The following is a 25,280-nucleotide window of genomic DNA, read 5'->3' on the forward strand; positions in this document are numbered from 1 at the left end:
AGAGATGCAAATGAAAAGGACAATGAGGTACCATCTCACACCTATCAGAATGGCTATCATCAACAAATCAACAAACAAGTGCTGTTGAGGATGCGGAGAAAAATGAGCCCTTGTGCACTGCTGGTGGGAATGCAGACTGGTGCGGCCACTGTGGAGAACAGTATAGAATTTCCTCAAGAAATTGAAAATAGATCTCCCATTTGACCCAGTGATCCCACTGCTAGGAATATAGCCCAAGAAACCAGAAATACCAATCAGAAAGGATATATGCACCCCCATGTTCATAGCAGCACAATTTACCATAGCTAAGATTTGGAAACAGCCTAGTAGGTTTTTTTTACGATTCCATTTTGTCTCCTTCGTTGGCTTAATAGCTGTAACTGCTTGTGAAATTTTAGTGTTTGCTTTAGAGTATATAGCTATTTATTCTAATATTAATTCACAAATTAATTTATCTAGCTTTCAGTTTAAGGACTTAACATTTGCCACTTTGGGCTCATACTCATTTGGACATTGGAGTCATATCCACCTGGATTCAAAGCCCAGCCATGCTATTTGTGTAGTGTAGGATTGCTTACACTTTCTATCTTACTCTTGTTTATAAAATGGAGTTAAACTCTTCATAGTTTTTTTGTGAGATAGACAGCGTTTAGATACCTAACAACACAGTAAGCACTAGAGTTGGTACCTACTTGAAAAAATTATTTTATGAATATCTCTTATGGATTCTATCTTTACATCATTCTACTTCTCTAGCCAACCTAATTAAAACACTTATTACTTTTTTAGATTAGTTGATGGTCTGCTACTCTTTTGCCTTTCCCAGTTTGAATGAATCCTCCCATCAAGTTAATCTTTTTTCTAATCATCAAATCATATCACATCATTTTTCTATTTAAAACTATTTTCACCTGCTGCTCACTTTCAAGATTAAGGACAAATTCTTCATCCTGACAAGCAATGTAGCGTATTGTATCTGTTTTCAACTTGTTTTTCCATTCTTTATTTTCACTACTTTTCTACTTTTACTCTATATAGTTCAGTCAAACTGCATTTCTCTTTCCCATATATGTAATATAGTGTCCTGTCTCTGTCTTTGTTGTTGCTGTTTTATGTCTGTGAAAAGTTTTGTATTTCTGGAAATTACCTTTTGTACCAGTGTTCACCTGTCATCATCCTTTGCATCTTTGAAGGCTCTCATCAAATATTACCTATTTCATGAAGTGTTTCCTATTATTTAGTTGGTTGTGGTCTTTCTATTCATTATATTTCTACAATGACCTGTGCTTTTCTTATATCACTGGCCTTATTCTCTTTTGGGTTATACAGGGCCAAATTCCTTAATCTGTAGTTCTGAAGTCCAGAAGTCAAGTCAGTGGTTGCTTGTAGACATGGGCCGAGGGAGGGATTCCAAAGGGGCACAGAAAACTAGGGTGACTGTGGTGGTTTTACAGTGTTAAATTGTGTTAAAATTGTTTTAAAACTGATCAAACTTTAATGTGCAGTCTGTTAAGTTCTGTTGCTGCTCAATGAATTACCACAAATAATAGCAGATTAAAACAACTATGAATTACCTCAGTTTTGTAGGTCAGGAATCTGGGTGGGCATAGCTGGTTTTCTGTTTAGGGTTGCACAAGGCTGAAATCAATGGATCTGCTGGGCTGCATTCCTTTCTGGAGGCTTTGGGGGAAAATCAGCTCCCAAGCTCATTCAAGTTTGCAGAATCCAGTTCTTTGCATTTTTAGAATTGAAGTTACTCTTTTATTCCTAGCTGTCAGCCAAGGGTTGCTTTTAAGTTCCTAGAGGCCACTCTTAGGTCCTTTCCATATGGCCCCTCCATCTTCAAGCCAGCAATGACATAGAGAATCATGAGTTGAATCTCTGACTTAGTCTGTTTTCTCTGTAGAAACCACTCTGCTTTTAAAGGGTTTGTGTGATTAAACGCGTGCATATAATTGAGATCAGCCATATTATGTCTTCAAAATCTTTCCTAACACGTCATATAATTTTAGTAGCACTAGAGGCTGAGATCTGGGGGCCATCTTTGAATTCTGCCTATCACATGCAGTATATTGTGCTTCAGTTATACCTTAATAAAGTTTATACATATTTTTCTAAAAATAAAAAGACAAAAATAATGACAAATGTTTGCAAAGATTGTGAGATGTAGATTTATTTTCCTCACTGATTTGATTTAGCATAGCATTTCTGTGTTCTAAGTCAGGGAATAGAATTAAAATAGTAATATACCTAGCACCTTTTCTATATTTGTATTTTCTTTCACCTGCAATAAGAGGCAACAGTAGAAAGGTGAGGATGTAATTAAGAATCAAAAAGAATAGAAAATAGGTGATTTTGTAAGATTCTTCATAAGTCCTTGGCTCAAAAATTGTGATTAATAAATATTGTGGCTTAATGTATATCTACAAATCTAAACTTAATATTTTAAAATTCCTATTTATTAAACTTATACAATAGATGAATTAGTGTAGCTGTGTATTTTATTGATCCTGTTATTTAGACCAAACTTGGAAGTCTTAAATTTACAGAATTCTTACATTACAGAATGTAAGGAATACTGTTTCTGTAGCATGGAAGAGGTTTTATCTACTTATCGTTTATTTTCCAGAAAGGATTAAGTCAAGAATTACAAACTTAATCTTTTATTGTAATTATTTATTATGTAATGGCTACATGTTTTAGAAACTTAAAAAATGTGATAGACAAGACGCAACTTTAGAATAAAATGTGGTTTGTCTTGATTGTGTCATCTCACTTGATCATGGTGTATTATCCTTTTAGTGTGCTGTAGAATTTTGTTTGATAGTATTTTGATGAGAATTTTTGCATCTATGTTCATCAGGCCTGTAGTTTTCTTGTATTGTCCTTATCTGGCTTTGGTGTCAGGGTTTGCTGGCTTCATAAAATGAGTTTGGGAATGTTCCCTCTTCTATTTTTAAAAAATATATTTTATTGATTTTTTTACAGAGAGGAAGGGAGGGGGATAGAGAGTTAGAAACATTGATGAGAGAGAAACACCGATCAGCTGCCTCCTAAACACCCCCCACTGGGGATATGCCCGCAACCAAGGTACATGCCCTTGACTGGAATTGAACCTGGAACCCTTGAGTCCGCAGGCTGATGATCTCTATCCACTGAGCCAAACCGAACCAAACCGGTTAGGGCTTCCATTTTTTTAAAGAAGAGTTTGAGAAAGATTGGTTTTCTTATTTAAATGTTTAGTAAAGAGTTAGAGAAGAATTGGTATTAATTCTCCTTTGGAAGTTAATAGAACTTATCAGTGAAAGTCTGGTCTTGTGATTTTCTTCATAATTAAATAGTTGCTTTAGAAAAGTATGTGTGTATGTGTGTCCTCTGTACTCAGTAACCCAAAGAAAATTTCTTTTTGCCTCCTTACAGCTTATTGTCTTGTTCTTTTTTCCCTTATCAATCAACTATTGAACATCTTCTGTTGTTTAGATCTTGGAAACACAAGCTGAGTAAAGCAAGATTTTTGCCCTCTAGGAGCTCTCGCTTGAACATAAACATACAGTACAAAAGAGTGTAATTGTTAGCATTTAGGCAGATGCATATATAGGTCAAGGTCTTCTACAAAGAATAGATGGTTACATCTGCCTAGGAGATTCAGTAATGCTTCAGAAAAGAGGTAATACTTGAGTCTAGTCTTGAACAATTAAGTATTCTCTGTGAGGATAAGAAAGGGAAAGGCATGCTAGAAGAACACCATGAGAAAAGGCATGACTGTACAACAGCAAGGTGTGTTCAGAGTGATTTGAGTGAGGCAGAAGGAGTGTTGTGAGAAATGCGCCAGGAGACATATGGAGGGGCTAAATTCTGGAGAACTTGGTATAGCCTCAGTGCAAGGAGTCATTGAAGGTTTTTTTTGTTGTTGAGTGAAGCTGACTGTCAATAAGCATCTATGTCAGTAAAGTTATAAAGAGAGCAGCATATTAAACCCACTGAAAGCAGAAGGAAAGAAATAATAAACCATTAGTAATGAAGTAGCAAGCAATGTACAATAATGAAATTCAGTAAAGCCAAAAATTGGTTCTCTAAAAAGACTAATAAAAGTGATGACCCCTTTATGGTAAAGGAAAATAGAGGATGCATAATTAATCAGTGTAATAAATGAAGTCAATGTAATAAATGAAAAAATACTTTGTAACTTTATAATCCTAGGAAAATTATAAGAATTTGATGTCAATAAATGTAAAACTTCAGATGAAGTAGGTAAATTCCTAGAAATTCAGCTTAGCAAAAATTAATTTAAAAAATAGAGAATCTCAAAAAGTCTATGACAAAGAAAATTCATAATATTAAACCTTTCCACAAAGAAAACTTGAGGCTAAATTGTTTCGTAAGTGAACTATACCATACATTTAAGAAAAAAATAATGCATTTCTTATACAAATTACTCCAAAGAATAGTGAAAGGGAACATATTCCAACTTGTTTTATTAGGCCAGCATAACCTTACTATAAAGCAAACTAAAAAACTTCTCAAGATATTACACAAAAGGAAAATAATGGAGCAATTTCTCTCATGAATATAAATGCAAAATTTCTAACATAGTAACAAACCAAAACCAAATCCAGTTGTATATAAAAAAGATATAATCTCCCTATTTTGAGGTCAGCTGATTAAACTTAATTATCTATATCTGCTACCTTATTTTCCCTTTGCCCTGTAATATAATCACAGATTCTGGGGACTGGAAAGTGGATAGCTTTGGGGGGCCATTATTCTGCCTATCACATCCATCTCAACCAAGCTGGGTTTATTCCAAGGAATGCAAAGTTCTTTAACATAAAAAAAACACACACCAATGTAGTTTATCACATTAATAATAAAAGAAAGTTACTTGATCCTCATAATAGATATAGGAAAACATTTGATAAAATCAGCATTCATGATAAAACAAAATCTGAGCAAACTAGAAATATATAGGAATGTCCTTAATCTGTTAAAAGATGTCTACACAACAAAGCAACACAAAACCCGCTAGCAGACATTTTATGAAATGTTGAAGGCTTTCCTTTGGTTTAGGAAAAAGACAAGAATGCTTGTTATCATTACCTCTATTTCACATTGTGAAAGGTTCCAGCTAGTAATGAAGAAGAAATGAAACAGATCAGAAAGGAGGAAATAATCATTATTCAAATATGATAGATTATATACATTTTAAAAATCCAAAATAATTACAGATAGGTTAGTAGAGATTAGAAAAGTATCTGGATATAAGGTCTGTTCAAAAATCAATTTATGTGTGTGTGTGTGTGTGTGTGTGTGTGTGTGTGTGTGTGTATATATGATAAAGAGAAAATAAAACACAAAATATACCATTTCCAGTATTTTAAAAAAATTCACATATATACCAGCAGATCTAATAAAGGATGTATAAGACTTCTATTCTTAAAACTATAAAACATTAAGAGACATTTTTAAATACCTGAAATAATTGGGGAGATAACAATATATTCATAAATAGGAAGATAGTGTTGTATAGCTATCAGTACTCCCTAATATGATCTATAGATTTAGTACAATTCCAATAAAATTCCCAATGGTGTGTGTGTGTGTGTGTATAATTTGATAATCTGACTCTAAAATTAAATAATAAAAAAATAAAATTCACATGGAAATACAAAGGGCCGAGAATAAACGCATTTTTTAAGAACAAGATAAGAGAGCTTGCCCCATTGGATATCAAAACTTATTCTGAAGCTCCTTTAAGATAGTGTGTCATTAGCCCCGGTTGGTATGGCTCAGTTGATTGGGCATCATCCCATACTGAAAGGTTGCTGGTTTGATTTCTGGTCAGGGCACATGCCCTAGTTGTGGGCTCAGTCCCTTTGTTTCTCCCTTTCCCTTCTTTTCTCTCAAAATCAATTTTTTAAAAATTTAAAAGATAGCGTGTCATTAGCTCAAGGTAGACAGACCAATGGAATACTATAGGGCTTCAAAATGGATGTAAAAATAGATAAAAACTTCATTTATGACAAAAGTGCCACAGTAGAGCCATAGAGAAAGAATACCCTTTTCAATAAGTGATGCTGAAGTAATATGTAAGAAAGTTGACTGCTGCCTCACACCATTTACAAAAATTAATTCCACATCAATTATAGGTTGAAAGTACAAGGCAAAACAAAGCTAAGAGATATGGAATATCATATATGTGATCTTGTAGAAAATGATTTTAAAACCTGTGCTTTCATATTTTGAAAAAGGATTGATAAATTCCACCATATTGAGTGTAAAAACCTGTTCATTAAAAGACATTAAGAGAGTGAAATAGCAAGTGACACAAGAGAAGGTAAGTTGTGCCCTAGCCGGTTTAGCTCAGTGGATAGAGCGTCAGCCTGCAAACTAAAGGGCCCTGGGTTCAATTCCGGTCAAGGGCACATGCCCAGGTTGCAGGCGCTATCTCCAGTGTGGGGCCTGCAGGAGGCAGCTAATGAATGATTCTCTTTCATAATTGATGTTTCTATTTCTCCTTCTCCCTCTCTGATATATATAAAGAAAAGATAGTCGCATCAAAGATAACACCTTCGAATGGCTCATATCTACTGTTTCCATAAATTAGCCCTAACAACAAATGATAAATAGAAAGTGGGCTAGAGAATTGAACAGGCATTTCTCAGAGAAAAATCTAGTAAGATCAATAAACATGAAAAGGCACTTAAATTCATTTGTAATTGGGAAAATTAAAACTACAATAAGTTATCACTACATACAAGAATAGGTAGAATTTAAAATGGACAGTATCAAGTGCTGTGAGGATGTGGAGCGGCAGCAGCCTCGTACTCAGCTGGAAGGAGTGTACAGTGATACTGTCACTTTTGGAATAGTGACATCATAATGGGCTCAAATTGGAAACAGATGGTGTCATCATATCGTGGACTATTTATTACACAACACTAAAAGTGAACATCCTGTATACAAAGCAACATGAATGAATGGTACGAATACAATGTTGAATGAAAAGGGCAAGACAAAATAATAATACTTATTTGATTCCACTTACATAAGCTTCAAAAAGCAAACAAAACTATAATATTTAGAGTTATCTGCTTAAGTATAAAGAACAAGGAAATGCTTATAAAAGTCAGAATAATGGTTATTTGGGAAAGAAGTGTGATTGAGAAGGGGCCAGAGTGGGAGGGTTCTGGGGTCCTGGCTATGTCTCATTTCTTCTGTGGGGTTGCATGAGTGTTTGCGGAAATCATTAAAATGTACAATTTTGTATACTGTTTTGTGTTTTATATTGTAGAATTTAAAATTTTTTTTAATGTAGAGAGAATAATGAACAAACAGGTCAGAGGAGACAAATTTCATACGAAAGTTTGTTTTTAAAGAATGTTGATAAGTAACACTTCAGTACAATTAGATTTATCTAAAACTTTTCACTTGGTAGCCATTAAAGCTCAGTAAGTAATAAATTACTTCCTTCAGTAACCATTGTTTACCAGAGGTAAATATAGGCAGTCCTCTCTTTGCATGATAGAGTGGGACCCCCCCCCCCAAAAAAAAATGACCATACAAACTAAAACCATGCAAAAATTAGTTTAGTAGTCAATGGGGAAAATTACTGTTGTTCCATGGTCTTTTAAAAAAGTTGTCAAAACATTAAACTCTGCTATGTTGGTTATAAATGTATAGAGGAATAATAAAAAACTTTAATTTAGTAAAACTTTAATTTAGTCTAATGTAAGATAAAACATTAGAAACGGAATTAAAGTGCTTTATTTGTAAAAAGTTTATCAAGAGTACTTTGAACAGTGCTTTCTTTGCCTTTTATAACAGAACAGCTAGCAGAGTGAGCATCTTTTCTGCGCCTTGGCAAATTGTCTTACTACTTTCTACTAAATGTAGACCAGCTTTCAACATTTTGTTCTTTGCACTTTCAGTATGGTGAAATATCTCCGAGTCCCATTTAATGTGAAGTTGTTTTCTGGCATCATTTCCTCTGGGACATCTTTTCCTCAGAACTACTTTCCCTGATTATGTCAATAAGTTTGACTTCACTAATTCCTTTGACTACATATCTAGACCAGGGGTCCTCAAACTTTTTAAACTGGGGGCCAGTTCACTGTCCCTCAGACCGTTGGGGGACCGGACTATAGTTTTTAAAAAAAAAAAACTATGAACAAATTCCTATGCACACTGCACATATCTTATTTTGAAGTAAAAAAACAAAATGGGAACAAATACAATATTTGTATTTGCATGTGGCCCCCGGGCCGTAGTTTGAGGACCCCTGATCTAGAGTCTCAAATAGAGGCAGTGGCAACATTTTTATAATCAGTTATTTCTTCTATTCTACTGACATTCAATTTTAATTTCATTATTTTTAACATTATCATTTTTTGTTTCTTTGATCCACTTTTATCTTTGTTGGCCATTTCCCTTTCAATTACCCATTTTGTAAAATTTCACATGGGTTTATCCCAGCTATATGCTTTGCTGTCCATAGGCTGATTGAAAAGCAGATGAAGAATAACCAATCACCAATCGCTTTGAAAAGAAGTGACTTAATTGGTCACTGATGATGATGTACATCTCTTATTAGCATAGCAATGTGTGGACTCAATTCCTGCAAAATAGTTGTATTTATGCAGTTATAGTTAATGTACTGTGGTGAGTGAAATTGGAACTAGGTGGATAGGGGACTTGTATGACCATTGAAATGTCTGCATATGGGAAGCCTGGGAAGTGAGGACTGACTGAAATTCAAAAAGGTTGAACTCTGATTTATTAGTTTGACGGTGTATGACTACTTGGACTAGTTGATCTCTGAGCTATTGAACACCTGATACATTTTACGTGTCTGTGTAAGTGATGTCCGAACCTATAGAGAATTTTTATGAATTTATTTGAGTCAAACTGATGGCAATTGCCAAGAAGCAAAATCTCAATGGACTGAGAAAATGCTCCAGAGAATGGCAGTTTTGCAGCTTATTTTATACATTACAGTCTAAGGAGGAGACACAAGGCTGGGGGGTTACATGTAATCCATTGGTGGTAGATTAATAAGGAAGAAGCAAAGTGGGGGGAATCTCTGAGATTGGATAGAGTAAAATGGAGAAACACTTCTTTTATGTTGATGAGTATAGGATAGTTAACAATGAACACACAGCACATAGAGTTGGTTTGGGGGCAACAAGGTAACAGTGAGTTCTTGTGTGGTCTCTGCTGTGGTGGATTTTGCCCTGAGGAGTCTGGAAAAAGGGGAGTACTCTGACATTCCAAATGTGTTATCTTGGATCCAAAAAGACAATAGAAAGGCTCAGTTAAAGTAAAGATTGACTTTTGTCAAGGAAAATACAGGCCTAGGACATGACCACCCACCATGACTCACTTTTAGTTAGAAAGTTTTCATTTCAGATCATGCTATGGTTACTTTAGGTCTCTGTGGTTTGTAGGGCCTGCCGTGCAGGCCTCCCCTGAGCTTGTTAGGTTTAGTATGTGGCCCCCTTTTCTTCCACATATGGAAATGCAAATTTGATACTAACTTTCCAGCTTCTTTAATCCTTTTAGGCACTTATTTAGGGAGAACCTTTCATACCAATTCTGTAGAACAAAATCCCTAGTTGTAATAAGTAAAGTCAACAGTTTTAGGAGTGTAGTAGTGATGGTGATTATGAAATCACTGTGAAGCAACTGACTTTGAAAGCAAGGGTCCCCCCCGCCCAATGTTTTATATAATGTTGACATTCTAATAGTTGAAGATGAAAGGTTGACAAATGGAGTATGATTCATTTAGTCAGGTGATTCTATTTTCATTGTCTTGTACTGGCAGATATTTTATTACTAAATGTGAAAGATAAGGTCTTGCTCTGTGTTGGTTCCAGGTGAATAATGTTCACTTGCTGTTTGATCTTTCTACAGGTGAACTGGCACGGAGGTTGAGCTCAACATGCCATTAGTGAAAAGAAATATCGATCCTAGGCACTTGTGCCACACAGCACTGCCCAGAGGCATTAAGAATGAACTAGAATGTGTAACCAATATTTCCTTGGCAAATATAATTAGACAACTAAGTAGCCTAAGTAAGTATTTTTATATCAATTAAAACTATTACTTCCAAACCAGAATATTATGCTTTAGAGTATTAAGATGTTCTTGTGATTAATTGAGGGTGAGAGGGAGATATTAGGTGAAAATACAGTGTTATCCTGAAAAAAGTTGTCATTTTAAGTAAAATTAATGAGCTTTAAAATAATCTCTTCTGTGTGTTTCCTCTGGGAAAGAGAAATAAGGACAGAATCTTTAGGAACATAATCACATGATGGATAAGAATTGCTGAGATTGTTTTTAAAATATGATCTTATCTATGAAAGGTAGAGCCAGAATTATATTTCTGCTTGTTTGTTATTGCTATTTACTTTTTTAGAGGCTTAAACTGTTCTGAGACACTAGTGTCTCTCTTTACATATATTTTATTAGCCTAGGGAAATATTTTTAATTATCAAATATCTACAGGTGAAAAGTAGGGGTTAGGCACTACTCAGTGGATTGGTTAGTCAAATTTGAGTTGTTTAAAAGATATTAGGATACAGTCAAGAGTCTGATATGCAGGATGATGTGAAAATAGCAAGTGAACGTGGCCTCTGACAGACAAAAGGCAAGCGGATTGGCCAGCTAATAAAAGGCAATGGACAGGACTTGTAGGGGAGGAGAAGATAGGCAGTGTGTTCCCATTATAAGATTACAGAACGGAGCTACTAGGTGAAGGAATTAAATTTAGAATAGTGGGAAATTATTTAATATTAGAAAATTGAAAAATAAATCCAGACTGTCTTTTGAATTGAAGGATTAGCTTTTTATCAAGACATTTATATTTCATTTTAAAGATAAAACAAGGTGTTCCTGGCCTAGAAATATTCTCTAAATGGTCTCAGATTTATCTTCACATTTCTACCCTCCCACATAGATTGTCCCCACAGGCAGGATTGGCTCTTCTCTTCTTTTCCTTTTAGCCTTTTTTTTTTTTTTTTTTAATTTTTACAATTGAGTACTTAGCACAAGATAAAAAGAGGTTGTTAATCTAATTTGGTTCAAGTGAGAGGGTTTGAACATACACACATGTAGCTAGAACAACATAAAAATGCCAAATTTATCAGGACAGCACCTTTAAATATTAAATTGTTGGGTATTTATCTCTGATCACATTTCAGTAGTTCTTAACCTTCCTGATGCTGCGACCCTTTAATACAGTTCCTCATGTTGTGGTGACCCCCCAACCATAAAATTATTTTCGTTGCTACTTCATAACTGTAATTTTGCTACTGTTATGAATCGTAATGTAAATATCTGATATGCAGGATGTATTTTCATTGTTCGTGACCCACAGGTTGAGAACCGCTGCATTAAATTATGTGGTATATGCTTCATTTTTGTTTAGGTAAATATGCTGAAGATATATTTGGAGAATTATTCAATGAAGCACATAGTTTTTCCTTCAGAGTTAACTCACTACAGGAACGTGTGGACCGTTTATCTGTTAGTGTTACACAGCTTGACCCTAAAGAAGAAGAATGTAAGTTTATTTATATTTTTTCTTTCACATATATTTTAGGTTAGGTGAGATAAGTGAAATATTTAAGAACAGAATTAAAAATGAATTTATTACAAATATTTTCTGTACATGTAATAATTGTGGATCAGCTATAAATGCCATTAGCATGACTTTCCTGGTTTCATTTCTACTTTTTTTTTTATCTCTTCTTTTTATATACTAAACTAACTCAAGTTTTTGACATAAGAATAACTTAGCCAGATTTTTCCTCCATTCTCTATCTTTCCTTGCTTACAATTTATTTGTATACATTTGCCTCAGAAATAAAAATTATTTTAAATTTACTTGAAATTCTCAGTAAATTGAAATTGATTCTATAAAACTGTAATTTCTTTAAATATGCTATTTATGTGTACATATATTAGATTGCTAAAATCTGATCTAGTTATTTGAATGTTACTTCCCACTTTAATGATTTCAAAAAACCCCACACAAATTGCTAGTATGTAGGACAAAAATGTTCTATACTGAGTATTAAACGAGGGATATCAGGCAAAAAGAAAGTAAATAGATAATAACAAAAAAAAAAACAAACACGCAAAACCCCACATTGCAGGCTAAACTAATGTTAGAAGCTTAGTGATAAAACAACATTTCATGCCTTGATAGAATACATTGAATGTTGATGTTTCTCAAACTCCTTCCTGTTTGTTTGTTTTTTAACATATAGAAATGGAACTATTAAGGACATAATTTTCACTTATCCTGGAGTTATTTAATATGAATGTCTTATAACTGTTTCTTCAAAAAATGTTTTTTTGTTGAATAACATTTTTAGTATTTAAGAGATCTAAACTTGAACAATAAGTTGTATTAAAAGATATCACTGGACAAAATCAAAAAACAAAATGTAATAATGGATGTCTTAGTGATTAAACCAACATGTTTGACATAACCTAATTTAATGTCTTAATGAGAGGCAAATACTATGCTAAGTTTCTACTGCTTTCAAAAATATAAACGCATATGTCTGGTTGTGAACAAAATCAAAACAGCACTTTTAAAAAATGTTTTTATTGATTTTTAAAGAGAGAGGGTGGGAGAGGGATATATATAGAGAAATATCAATGAAATTGAAACATCAATCGGCTGCCTCTTGCATGCTCCCTACTGGGGATCGAGCCCACAACCCAGAAATGTGCTCTGACCAGAAATCAAATCGGGGACCTCTTGGTTCATGAGTTGATGTTCAACCAATGAGCCACACTGGCTGGACACCTTTTTTTTTTTTTTACAGTTTTACTGAGATATATTCCATACACCCTACAATGAGCCCATCTAAAGTTAAATTGTATAGTTCAGTGGACTTTAGCATATTCAGAGTTATGCAACTATCACCACAATCAATTTTAGAGCATTGCATCAGTCCATAAAGAAATCTTAGACCCATTAGTAGTCATTCTCCATCTCCCCTTCTCCCCAGCATGTTGCAATCAGATTAATGATTAATATGGATTGGCCTGTTCTAGACATTTCATATGAGTGGGATCATACAATACGAGGTCTTTTGTAACTGGCTTCTTTCACTTAGCGTAATATTTTCAGTGTCTATTCATGTAGAATGTATTTGCATTTCCCTGATGACTAACGATGTTGAGCATCTTTTCATAGGCTATATGCCATTTAGAGATAAGACACTCAGCAAAAAGTGGTAAAGCTTGGATTTAAAACCAGGGTTTAAATGACTTATCAGCAACTTGTATATCATTTTTTTGAAAAATGTCTACTCAGATCCTTTTACCAGTTTTAAATTGGCTTATTTTTCTTTTTATTGTTGGGTTATAAGAATTCTATGCATATTCTAGATCCAAGAACCTTGTCAGATAATATGATATGCAAATATTTCTCCTATTCTGTGAGTTGTTTTTCTTGTTATCCTTTAAAGCATATACTCATATTTCTTGAAATTCTTAAAATTATTGCTAGTAGTGAAGAAATATTTTATGGCTGTACTTGAAATGTATCATTTATATCCAAAATTTCTTTTTTAAATAACTTAAACATTTAATATGCCATCTAATAATACAGAGATACATAGGCACTTTTTATATTAATGGAAATAAAAATTAATATTTATTTTCAGTACTGTTAAATTTTAACAAAATCTTAGCACTCCTATTAAAATTGAAAATGAAAATACAGATACCAATAAATAACTTAAGATGTGTTTAAGTTATTTATAGGTATTTAAGCGAGACAAAAAGTCTAGCGTGCCCTGGCAGGGTTGCTCAGTTGGTTAGAGTAGCCTTCCGTACACCAAAAAAAGGTTTTGGGTTCGATTCCTGGTCAGGGCTCATGCCTAGTTTGCAAGCTCAATCCCCAGTTGGGGCATCTATGGGAGGCAGCTAGTCAGTGTTTCTCCCTCCAATTGATGTTTCTCTCTTTCTCTCTCTCTCTCTCTCTCTCCCCCCCCTCCCTCTCCTCTCCCTCCCCCTCTCCCCCTCTCCCTCTCCCTCTCCCTCTCCCTCTCCCTCTCTCTCTCTTTCTCTAAAACCAATGGGCATATATCCTCAGGTGAGGATTAAAAAAAAAATAGCTTGCTAACAACTATCAGAATTGTTTATAATTTCCTTTAAAATTATGTGGAGCATTGTTTGAATTGAGAATCTAAAAGCTGAACTATTGAATAGAAATTGTTTTGGGGATATTGGATTGAAGTGATTTTCAGTTGTTTAACCTAGATTTTTTAACTCAATTCGAACAAAATAACATTATAAATATAATACGAAATTGTAGAGTGTAATATCAATATTTTTTGTTCTTTAAATTACCATTAAATACATTGTTGACCTCTTATAGAGAGGTCAAGAGAGTATTTAGCCCAGACTGCTACTGATAACTAAGTAATTCCTTCAGTGTTATTGGTATAAGCTAAATAAAACTAAAAAAGGGTGATGGGGAAAGGGGGTTATAGAAAAAAAGAAGAAGAGAATGTGTGTTGGCGGGGGCAAGTAGAGAAAAGAAAGAGGTGTATTTGTTGGGAAATATAGATATGCTTCAGGAGTCATTAGAGCATTCTGATCCTTAGAAATCAAAGGTTGTATTAAAACCCATCTGACTGGGGAAATTAGGCACACAATGAAATGGGATATAATGATAGAACATTTAAAATACAGTTCCTGATTCATAAGCCACTACAGTTACAACCTCCTGAGCCATGCTGACTTTTAAACAAATATAGTATGTGAATTTATTCTTACATTAAATCATCTTGGGAAAATGAACAAATACATTGTTGATTTTTTTTTTTTAGTGTCTTTGCAAGATATAACAATGAGAAAGGCTTTCCGAAGTTCTACAATTCAAGATCAGCAGCTTTTCGACCGCAAGAGTTTGCCTATTCCGTTACAGGAGACATACGATGTTTGTGAGCAGCCTCCGCCTCTCAATATCCTCACTCCTTATAGGTCAGTAGGCTCATCAGTAAGAAGGCTGGCTATTTATCTCAGACTTCACATTCAGATAGGTAGCACTCTACCTATAAATGCTAAACCCCCGAACATTCTTTATTTTACTGAGCTATACAGTAAATCTACCACTTTAGAAAACGTTTGCTTTATTCACTGAGTTCCCAGAGTTCTGGCATACAAAAGATAAGGCTAGTTCAAGGGAAATGTTTTTATGAGTATTAATAATAAAAGCCAATGGCAAACATAGTACTATGAAGGGTCAAGGAGTTGTTATTGTCGTTTAGATTTAATTTCTAATCAGATGGAAAAATAACTCAGAATTCTACCAAAAATGTTGTTTTTGCTTGTCTAATCTGTTGATCTATGTGCATTAAATTTACATAATGAGTATGAAGTTCAATGTATTTTAAATAAAATCTAGAATTACTATTTAGCCTCTTTTTTTTGAAGTTCTTCACATGATTTGCTAAATAGGTAATTTAAGATGCATAACAAATATCCTGAATAAAATGTTATTCAGATAGTTATTTGAAACTCTTTGTCAGTATGCAAGGCATTTGGATATAAATAACTGTTTTACTATAAGAATGACTATTATGTGATATTTTTGGGGTTTGGTAAGATAATAAGTAAATGAGAGTATTGGCAGAAAACCTGTATAATTTCTCTATTATAAATGATATGATTGTCCTTTCAAGCTTTTCTCTTTGGCAGAACCATTTCTAATTATTGGAATTTCTCAAAGCACTTTTAGAAAACGGTATTCACCAGAAGTTAGGAATGAAAATTGGCCAGCTGTACTTTAAATTATTAACACCAGCTTTGAAAAGCATCTAGTTTTCCATTGTTCTTAGTTTCTTATCTGACTTGTGAGAAATGTTCTGTTGGTGCAGTATTCTAATTTATTTTGCCACTATTTTTACACATGCTATATTTTATTCATGTAGGAAAAAAAAACATTTCAGTGAAACTATCTTTATTCTGATTCCTAAGTCTTACTAATACACATTTTAATTGATATTTTATATTTCAGAGATGATGGTAAAGAAGGTTTGAAGTTTTATACCAATCCTTCATATTTCTTTGATTTATGGAAAGAAAAAATGTTACAAGATACAGAGGATAAGAGGAAGGAAAAGAGGAAGCAGAAGGTATTACAAGAGATTCAAAAAATTGAAGTTAGTTTTCGAGTATTTGTGTTTTATTGCACATATGGAACTTTATTAGTCCTGTACTTTGACAGTTTTCTTTTATTGGGTCCAAGTAATCAACTGAAGTCTTTATAATCACGAAGAAAGTTCACACTCTAATCTGAGCAGATTAGATCACTGAAATTGTACATAGATAGACTTGATTAGGTTATTGTAACATGATGTGATAAGTGCCATAGTTGAGGTGGGCACAGAAAAGCACTTGATTTAAACAGAGAACAGGGTTGGTAAACACTTCCAACAAAGCTTATAATGTATCTCAAACAACAAATAGGAATTAAGTGGGCCAGGGAAGAGAAGGGCATTCTAGTAATAAGGAACAAAGGAATGTTGTGCAAATATTGGTAAAGCGGATTAAGCTAATATTTTTAACCATAGGGCATATCCTAAATGTTTTGAAAAGGTTATTATACTCTCACTAAATTCCTGTTATCTGTCTACTATGTTTTCATTTTCCATATTTTGATAAAATTCACTTGGATTTGCTTTATTCCATGTTAATGATAACTAGAAATACAAAAGGAGAGAGCAATGTTGAATTTAGATAGAATTATGAAGGAGGCAAAGTCTATCTTCATCACCCCTGTTTCTCCTATAACTCTCTCTATTCTCCCACCCCCACCCCCAGTTCCCCATAATGCATTCCTGTTATCTTTTTCACCAGACAGCATTCCAGTGTTCTAGCTAGAGTTTGAAAACTGGTGACTGGCAGCCCCGATTACACCTGCAAGCAGGGTTTTGTTTGACAACCACAGTGCTTTAAAATTTTTGGAACTGAAATGCCCTAAGTAGACAGTCCTATCTAATTTACTGCCTTCCCCATCTTATACCCTACTCTCCATTTATGTATGTTATCTGCTTGCCCTTTGGGCATCTGACTTTGTTGTACCTACTCTAGACCTTTCTTTGCTTTTCTCCACAATTTAAATCACTTCTTGTTTTATTTTCCAAATACCCTGTTTTCCATTGAGTGAAAGTTATAATGGGTTAATTGGATAATTGGATTTTTTTCTAATGTATTGGGTAGCCAATTGGTTACTTCCCAGATAACATAACCTTAGTAAATTTTCAGGTTTTGGTTAGAGGTAGACAGTGCCATTAATGGTAGAAATTTCACTCATTATAGCAAAAACTAACAGATGTGATAACAGAGTTGGTGAATAATTTTTCACCTGAAAGGACTTTCTGACCTCAAATTTTATTACTTAGACATACTGTTTTTATCTGGTACATCAATTCCAATTAGAGGTTAAAGAAACATGAGGAGAAACTGGCTTACAAGCAAACTAGCTAAAATTTAACTCTGAATGTACAAATGAACTGTCTCTGTGTTACTTTTACTATATTATGATGACCTTGTCTTTTGTAGTATTGATGTTAGGATTTATTTTGATTGTTATAACCCCTTTTAAAAACTTAGCACTTAGCATTTGGCTTTGTTTCAATACATCTGTTATAGCAGAAAAATCTAGATCGTCCTCATGAACCAGAAAAAGTGCCAAGAGCACCTCATGACAGGCGGAGAGAATGGCAGAAGCTGGCCCAAGGTCCAGAGTTGGCTGAAGATGATGCTAATCTCTTACATAAGCATATTGAAGTTGCTAATGGCCCAGCCTCTCATTTTGAAACAAGGTTTCTTTTCTTTTGTTTGTTTTCTAACAAAATTAATGATATGATACTGGCTTTATTTCTAATATCTCTATCTTTAAGTATTAGATCCTGAACTGTTGAACTGGCAGACCCTGTTATAAGTATAGAGATGGTTTTGAAACCCTGACCACTGTGGCAGATTATTTTCATACTGGGGCTTTAGTCATTTTCTGAAAAGGGTGGTTGAGTAGATGATCTTCAGGGTTGTTTTAGCTTTTGTATGAAGTCTCAACTTCCTGTTAGTTTTTCAGGCAGACTCTGCTAGAATTTTATAATAGGAGACAGGACTCTGGAATAGTTTTTGAACTATTATTGACTCACTATATATAAAATAGGAATTGAGAAAGGGTTATATTTTGTTCCTTTTTCTTTCTGACATCCTTTCTATGCCAATCTCTCACTCAGACATACCAGGATTTTAAAACAAAATTACTCACTCCCTTTTGTAAAAATACAGAATAGGTACTTTTCCTTTCTCCATGGTTAGGGGCCCTATATAAGTAATACACTACCCTAACAAACATACTAACATCTTTCTATGAAGAAATTTATTTTTGTATAGTTGATTGATTATAACTATTATTTTTACATATGTAATAGTTATTGATTTTTTAATGCAAAAGAGCTTAAGGTTTTCTTTTGAATTTTGTAAATTATTGGGCCATGATAAATATTTTGGCCTATTTTAGGAGTAATATACATATAAGACACTTTCTATACATTACTAAAAGACACTGAAAGAATTTAGATTTTTTTAAAAAAATTAATCTATAGGCAAACATTTATTTCTACTATTGTTAAGTAATTGAAGTATCTAGCTGACCTAGTAGTGTAAATACAATAATCCTAACTTGCTTTGTGCATAGTTTTTAAATCCAACTGTCCCCAGTGTGCTCTGTAGTCAGTAAATATGTATGTCTTCACATGCTCAGGGTATCTAAAATTTTGCTTAAATCTGATCTTCAGACACAAGTTGCTCTGTTACTCAGCGCACCAGTGTACTATTTGCTGAGTACCCTAGCACCTTTGAAAACACCAAAAAGACAAAAATGATGTAGTTAATCATGTCTGGTGTTAGGGTCAAGGAGACCTTTCTCCTTGGATGTAAGACATTTAGGTTTAAGAGAGCAACAAGATATCCTGGTGGTAGGAAATTCCAGTTTTTATTTTTTTTAATTAATTAATTTTTTAAAAAAATATTTTAATGATTTTTTACAGAGAGGAAGGGAGAGGGATAGTTAGAAACATCGATGAGAGCGAAACATCGATCAGCTGCCTCCTGCACACTCCCTACTGGGTATGTGCCCACAACCAAGGTACATGCCCTTGACCGGAATCGAACCTGGGACCCTTGAGTATGCAGGCCGACACTGTATCCACTGAGCCAGACAGGTTAGGGCGAATTAATTAATTTTTAAAAAATATTTTTATTGATTTCCGAGAGGATGGGAGAGGGAGAAATAGTTAGAAACATCAATGATGAGAATCATTGATTGGCTGCCTCCTGCACGCCAACTACTGGGGATCGAGCCCACAACCTGGGCATGTGCCCTTGACCAGAATCGAACCCAGGACCCTTCAGTCTGCAGGCCGACACTCTATCCACTGAGCCAAACTGGCTAGGGTGAAAAATTCCAATTTTTGTATTCTAACTTTTTGTCATTGGCATCTTATTGTAAAGAAAGAAATGAAATAGAGGCAGACAGCTTTGAATGCAATTTGCTAAAGGTTATTTTCTTGTTTATAAGCTTATATATGTAATTCTTTTATCCTTATGAATTGAGTTAGTGTGATATTATAAAATAATAAAATAACTGGAGGTCATCATAATGAACCTGAATCAGCAAGGAAAATTTGCATTGTGAGCAGCATTTTTTGTTTTAAAAGCAGGGTGAATGTAATGAATTTCTGGAAGGAGTTTCTTAAAGGTGGTTAAAATATTGGCATTCAAAGGATAATCTTTATTTCATGTAGAACACGTTACTCCAGTAATTCAAGAAAAATATACTGATACTGTATTTTTTTTTAGACCTCAAACATATGTGGATCATATGGATGGATCTTACTCACTTTCTGCCTTGCCATTTAGTCAGATGAGTGAGCTTCTGACTAGAGCCGAGGAAAGGGTCCTAGTAAGACCACATGAACCACCTCCACCTCCACCAATGCATGGAGCAGGAGATGCAAAACCCATACCCACCTGTATCAGGTATGTTGGGCATATGTTTGTATCACACCTGCTAAACTCTGCCATTGTTGCATGAAAGAAGTCATGGACCATATACATAATTAAATGAGTATGTTTGTGTTTCAACAAAACTTTATTTACAAAAACAGGGAGAGGGGCAAATTGATCTTTTGGGAGATGACTTTCCAACCTCTGATAAGAGCTGACACATTGTCTTGGGAAAATATAACTAATGAGAATTTAAAGTTTAAAGTGCATTTCATTTTATTATAGCTTTGTTATTAAACACATGATGTGCAGTATAGCGGGCCCTTGAATAGTGTCATCTTTTTATTCAACATGTTTAACATTGATTAGATGCTATGGGAACTTAACTCTTGTTTATACAATTAGCCTATGGTAAAATTGGTTTCGTTATATGTCGTTTCATTTAAAGTCATTGAACCTATTGACAGTGATAAGGGAGGACTTATTGTATATTAACACAAATAAAAATTTTTCATAATGTGTTAAGGGACTAAAAAATGGGAACCAAAGGTGTTGATTATAAATGTTAATTTGATATTAGGGGAAATATTCTCAGAATTTGAGATAGAATAGGCAGTTGCTCATAGTATTTTTAGTAAAGCTATTTTGAAGTTTAATTTTGTCCATTGTTCAAATTATAAATTTTTAAAGAGAGAGATCAGCTTCATAATTTTCAGTTAAAAAAAAATCAACCTTCTGTCACTGACTCCTTTGATGTTTTATCCTCAGGAAGGAAGAGGGCCATACATTTCTGTTTATGGTTTGTAATTAGTTGTCACTGATTTAACTGAAATGACATATGATGAGCCTTAATAGCTTCAATATAAATACGGCATTTTAGTGGTCACGGTATTGCTACAAATATTGCAATATAATAAATGTTGAGTCATTATAAAGACTCATATCACAGTGTAAAATTGTAAGCGTAAAATGCTTGAATGGATATGAAAGTTGCATGAGAGGATGAGACCACTTAGAATATTACAAACCAAAGTCCCTTGTATTAATTTTCTTGGTCCACTTTTAGTACTCCTTTCATTTTCAATACTGCTGAAAATTTTGTAATTCCTATAGGAACATGTTAATACATACATCTACATTGGTATTATTACTGATCGTCATTTATATTTTGTGTGGTTAATTTTTTCTCTTTTAATAACTTGCTAGGATCTCTTTATCATTTCAGTTCTGCTACAGGTTTGATAGAAAATCGCCCTCAGTCACCAGCTACAGGCAGGACACCTGTGTTTGTGAGCCCCACCCCCCCACCTCCTCCACCACCTCTTCCATCTGCCTTGTCAACTTCTTCATTAAGAGCTTCAATGACTTCAACTCCTCCCCCACCAGTACCTCCTCCACCTCCACCTCCAGCCACTACTTTGCAAGCTCCAGCAGTACCACCACCTCCAGCTCCTCTTCAGATTGCCCCTGGAGTTCTTCACCCAGCTCCTCCTCCAATTGCACCTCCTCTAGTACAGCCCTCTCCACCAGTAGCTAGAGCTGCCCCAGTATGTGAGACTGTACCAGTTCATCCACTCCCACAAGGTGAAGTCCAGGGGCTGCCACCACCCCCGCCACCGCCTCCCTTGCCTCCACCTGGCATTCGACCATCATCACCTGTCACAGTTGCAGCTCTTGCTCATCCTCCCTCTGGGCTACATCCAACTCCATCTACTGCCCCAGGTCCCCATGTTCCATTAATGCCTCCATCTCCTCCATCACAAGTTGTACCTGCTTCTGAGCCAAAGCGTCATCCATCAACCCTACCTGTAATCAGTGATGCCAGGAGTGTACTTCTGGAAGCAATACGCAAAGGTAATTTTCTCAGGGCCACTGAAAGCATTGCTATTGTAGTACTAGAAACTTTCTAAATATTTGAACAATAATGTTTTACTCAGTTAAAAAATTTTAAATGATCATGTTTTTGCACAAATGGTCTTTAGAAAGTAAAGCTATGTTCAATTTTAAAGCATTTTCAAGAAAATATATCACATTTAACTTTTATTTTCATACTTAGAGAGTCTCAATGTTTATTGAATAAATGAGAAATTAAAAGTCAGACAAACATTAAAGAAAATTAGTTAAAACCATTTACATTATTTTTAATATGAATATTAACTCCTTAAAAAACTGTATTTTCTTCAGCGTTAAGGCTGTCCATCTGGTGTCTCAGTGACACTGGCTCTACCAGATGCCGTTAAAGGGTTAAGTTTCCTCCCTTAGTAACAAAAAAAAGACTGACATATTCATTCCTGTATTCTGCCAGCATTTCCTAAACACCTACCACATGCCAGGAGCTTACAAAATAGAATGAATACGAGTGCCTTTTCCTCAGTACCAGGGAGAATAAAGCCTCAGAAAATATCGTCAACAATGTTTATTTTATTTGATTCTAGAGGTCACAGAAGAAAAATATCATCTGGTTAACTTTTTAGGATTTGGTGAGCAGGCAGGCACAGTAGATTATAATGGTTTAATACATTGTAGATATCTAGTGGGATGTCTGGTAAGTTCCACCAACTACAGGTAACATAATAAAAAAAAAATAATGTCTTTTAAATATGATTCCTTCAAGGTCTTTTTAATAGACATTGCTTTTTATTTTTCTATTAGTATTTCTCATGTGTATTTGATTTTATTCCAGAAAGAGTAACAATATCTAGTATTTTGGTTTACAATGAATGGTTTGGATTTACTGTATCAGGTATTCAGCTACGAAAAGTAGAAGAGCAGCGTGAACAGGAAGCTAAACATGAACGCATTGAAAATGATGTTGCCACCATCCTGTCCCGCCGTATTGCTGTGGAATATAGTGATTCAGAAGATGATTCAGAATTCGATGAAGTAGATTGGTTGGAGTAAGAAAAATACGTTGATAAATATTACAAAACTGAATGCAAATGTCCTTTGTGGTGCTTGTTCTTTGGAAATGTTTGATCATTCCAGTGTTTTGCTTTTATTTCCTTAAGATAAATAACCCTTTTCTTCCATAATTTTTTATTTCTAAGAAAAATATTAGCATACATTTCAACTAAATGTTTTACAGTGGCTTATCTTTTTTATTTTTCCCTGAAAAGACACAATTTGGTCAAATAAACCACTAAGTATTAAGCATGGACAGCTGTTGTTAGAATAGCAGATTCAGTTTTTTGATATATCTTAATTGTGCACTTTGTGAATTTTAATTTAAAGAAAGCAACTGAGATTGAAATCTTGAGGGCAGCTGTATCTGTTAATGAGCCTTATTCCATTTCTTGATGTTTTAAAAGAAGAAACTGACTTGATTATATGAATACACTCAGAAAGTACATTTAGCTTGTAGTATTGAATTCTCTTAAAGGAATGCTTGAATTTCTTTCATTATTGTTTTATTGTTTTTAAATACTTGCTTTATTTGAATGTTTAGCAGTACCCCTTCCCACTTATATATTGTGTGGTACGATTTTGCTTGCCTATAAAAGTTTAAAAGATTTCCATGTGAAATACTCTGGCATAAACATATATGTAACTTACATAACTGTTAAGAATGATTTAATAAATGGTTCATTTTAAAGGTTCATGGGTGTTGCTCTTTGAATAAAATTATTTCTGAAGGTTTATCAAATAATATAAAGTAGGCTCTTAATACATAGATAGCCAACAAAGATTTAAAAATCCACTTATAGCCCTGGCTGGGTTGGCTCAGTTGTTTTGGAGTGTCATCCCATACACCAAAAGTTGAGGGTTTGATTCCCAGTCAGGGCACACACCGGATTACGGACTTGATCCCTAGTAAGGGGCGTGCAGGAGGCAGCTGATCAATGATTCTCTCTCATTGATGTTTCTGTCTCTCTCCCTCTCCCTTCCTCTCTCTGAAATCAATAAAAACATTTAAAAAATATCCTAATGGCTCTAATAAAAAGATTTGCTTTGCACTCTTAGTAGCTTTGCCTAGAACAACAGATTGCGTAGCCATTTAAGGTTTCTTTCCAACCTTACAAAACTGTATAATGTTGAATTTAACTCCAGAAAATATGGCACAGTTTAAAGTTTGTACTTATGGTCAAAAGGCGTAGCAAATAGTTTTTATACAGCTCAATTATAGCCAGGTAACTAAAACATAATGGTATTGGTGTTGGAACATTTACGGGTGATAAAAAGGAGATGGTTGAAGATTTCTTAATAATAGAAGTGGATCTGTTGTAAAGCCTGGAAGTATGTATCCTAAATAGTTTATGATCTATTTCTGTGGGGGTTTTTTTTACCACATTTCTGGAAGATAAAGTGTCCACAGACTAAAGAGGCCATACTTGTAGTATAGATTTTATTTTTTTTTAAAGTTTGAGAACTTTTTTTTTTTTTAATATATTTTATTGATTTTTTACAGAGAGGAAGGGAGAGAGATAGTTAGAAACATCGATGAGAGAGAAACATCGATCAGCTGCCTCCTGCACATCTCCTACTGGGGATATGCCCGCAACCCAAGTACATGCCCTTGACCGGAATCGAACCTGGAACCTTTCAGTCCGCAGGCCGACGCTCTATCCACTGAGCCAAACCGGTTTCGGCAGATTTTAAAATCAAAATATCCTTTCAAGTTAACTTGCTGAGATAGTTTTGGAACATGTCATTCAGTGGTCAATTTTAATATCCTAGGAGGGATGAAAGTTACTGGATAATGACTACCTTTTTCTTATTGAATTATGTTGTTATTCTACAAGGTCATAAGCATAGAGTCAGAAAAAATGAGTATCACGGGGAAATAATTGGTTTCACTTGTTTTGGTTGAAGTCACCCATTTGCCTCCACATTACCAAATCCAGTGAATACTCTTTAGTCCTTTATTTAATCTTTATTCTGTGTATAGTCTACCTCCATGAAGGTGTCAATCCGTTTGGCTTTTGTTGTGACACTTTTCCTTCCTCCCAATAATGTTGGGACAGAAGAAGGGAGGGAAATATCTAATGGAGTTTGGGGTGAGATTCAGTCATTGTGGAGAGAGGGGAAGTGTGTTCTTTACCCTTCTTAAGTAAGGAATATTTGTAAGCTGCAGGTTTATAAGGCATTTTAAGCTATAACCACTGCTTTTCATAATTTATAATTTATTTGGGCAGATGAGATGACTTCTGAAGCAATTTCACATTACAAATATTTATTAAAAGATAAGTAACAAAATTTGGATTGTGTTCTATAAATTACAAAACACTTCCCTTTAT

At 34.4% G+C, this 25,280-nt stretch overlaps 1 protein-coding gene across 10 annotated transcripts in view; it reads left to right on the top strand.

Moving 5' to 3' along the window:
• Positions 1–23,642, top strand: part of WASF1 (WASP family member 1) — a 35,520-nt gene extending 11,878 nt beyond the window's left edge. For 7 of the 10 annotated variants that reach the window (XM_036316821.1, XM_036316817.1, XM_036316818.1 and 4 more), the window contains 8 exons: positions 9,910–10,070; positions 11,426–11,560; positions 14,853–15,006; positions 16,043–16,187; positions 17,680–17,852; positions 19,900–20,079; positions 21,272–21,900; positions 22,790–23,642. In XM_036316821.1, coding sequence (XP_036172714.1) covers positions 9,938–10,070; positions 11,426–11,560; positions 14,853–15,006; positions 16,043–16,187; positions 17,680–17,852; positions 19,900–20,079; positions 21,272–21,900; positions 22,790–22,947 — 1,707 coding nt within the window. In that variant the 5' untranslated portion in view covers positions 9,910–9,937 and the 3' untranslated portion in view covers positions 22,948–23,642. The remainder of the gene's footprint in view (positions 1–9,909; positions 10,071–11,425; positions 11,561–14,852; positions 15,007–16,042; positions 16,188–17,679; positions 17,853–19,899; positions 20,080–21,271; positions 21,901–22,789) is intronic. The other 3 variants (XM_036316823.1, XM_036316825.1, XM_036316824.1) reach the window with 3 other exon arrangements.
• Positions 23,643–25,280: the final 1,638 nt, after the last annotated feature.

The sequence above is a fragment of the Myotis myotis genome, unplaced genomic scaffold, assembly GCF_014108235.1.
Source record: "Myotis myotis isolate mMyoMyo1 unplaced genomic scaffold, mMyoMyo1.p scaffold_m19_p_7, whole genome shotgun sequence".
NCBI lineage: Eukaryota > Metazoa > Chordata > Mammalia > Chiroptera > Vespertilionidae > Myotis > Myotis myotis.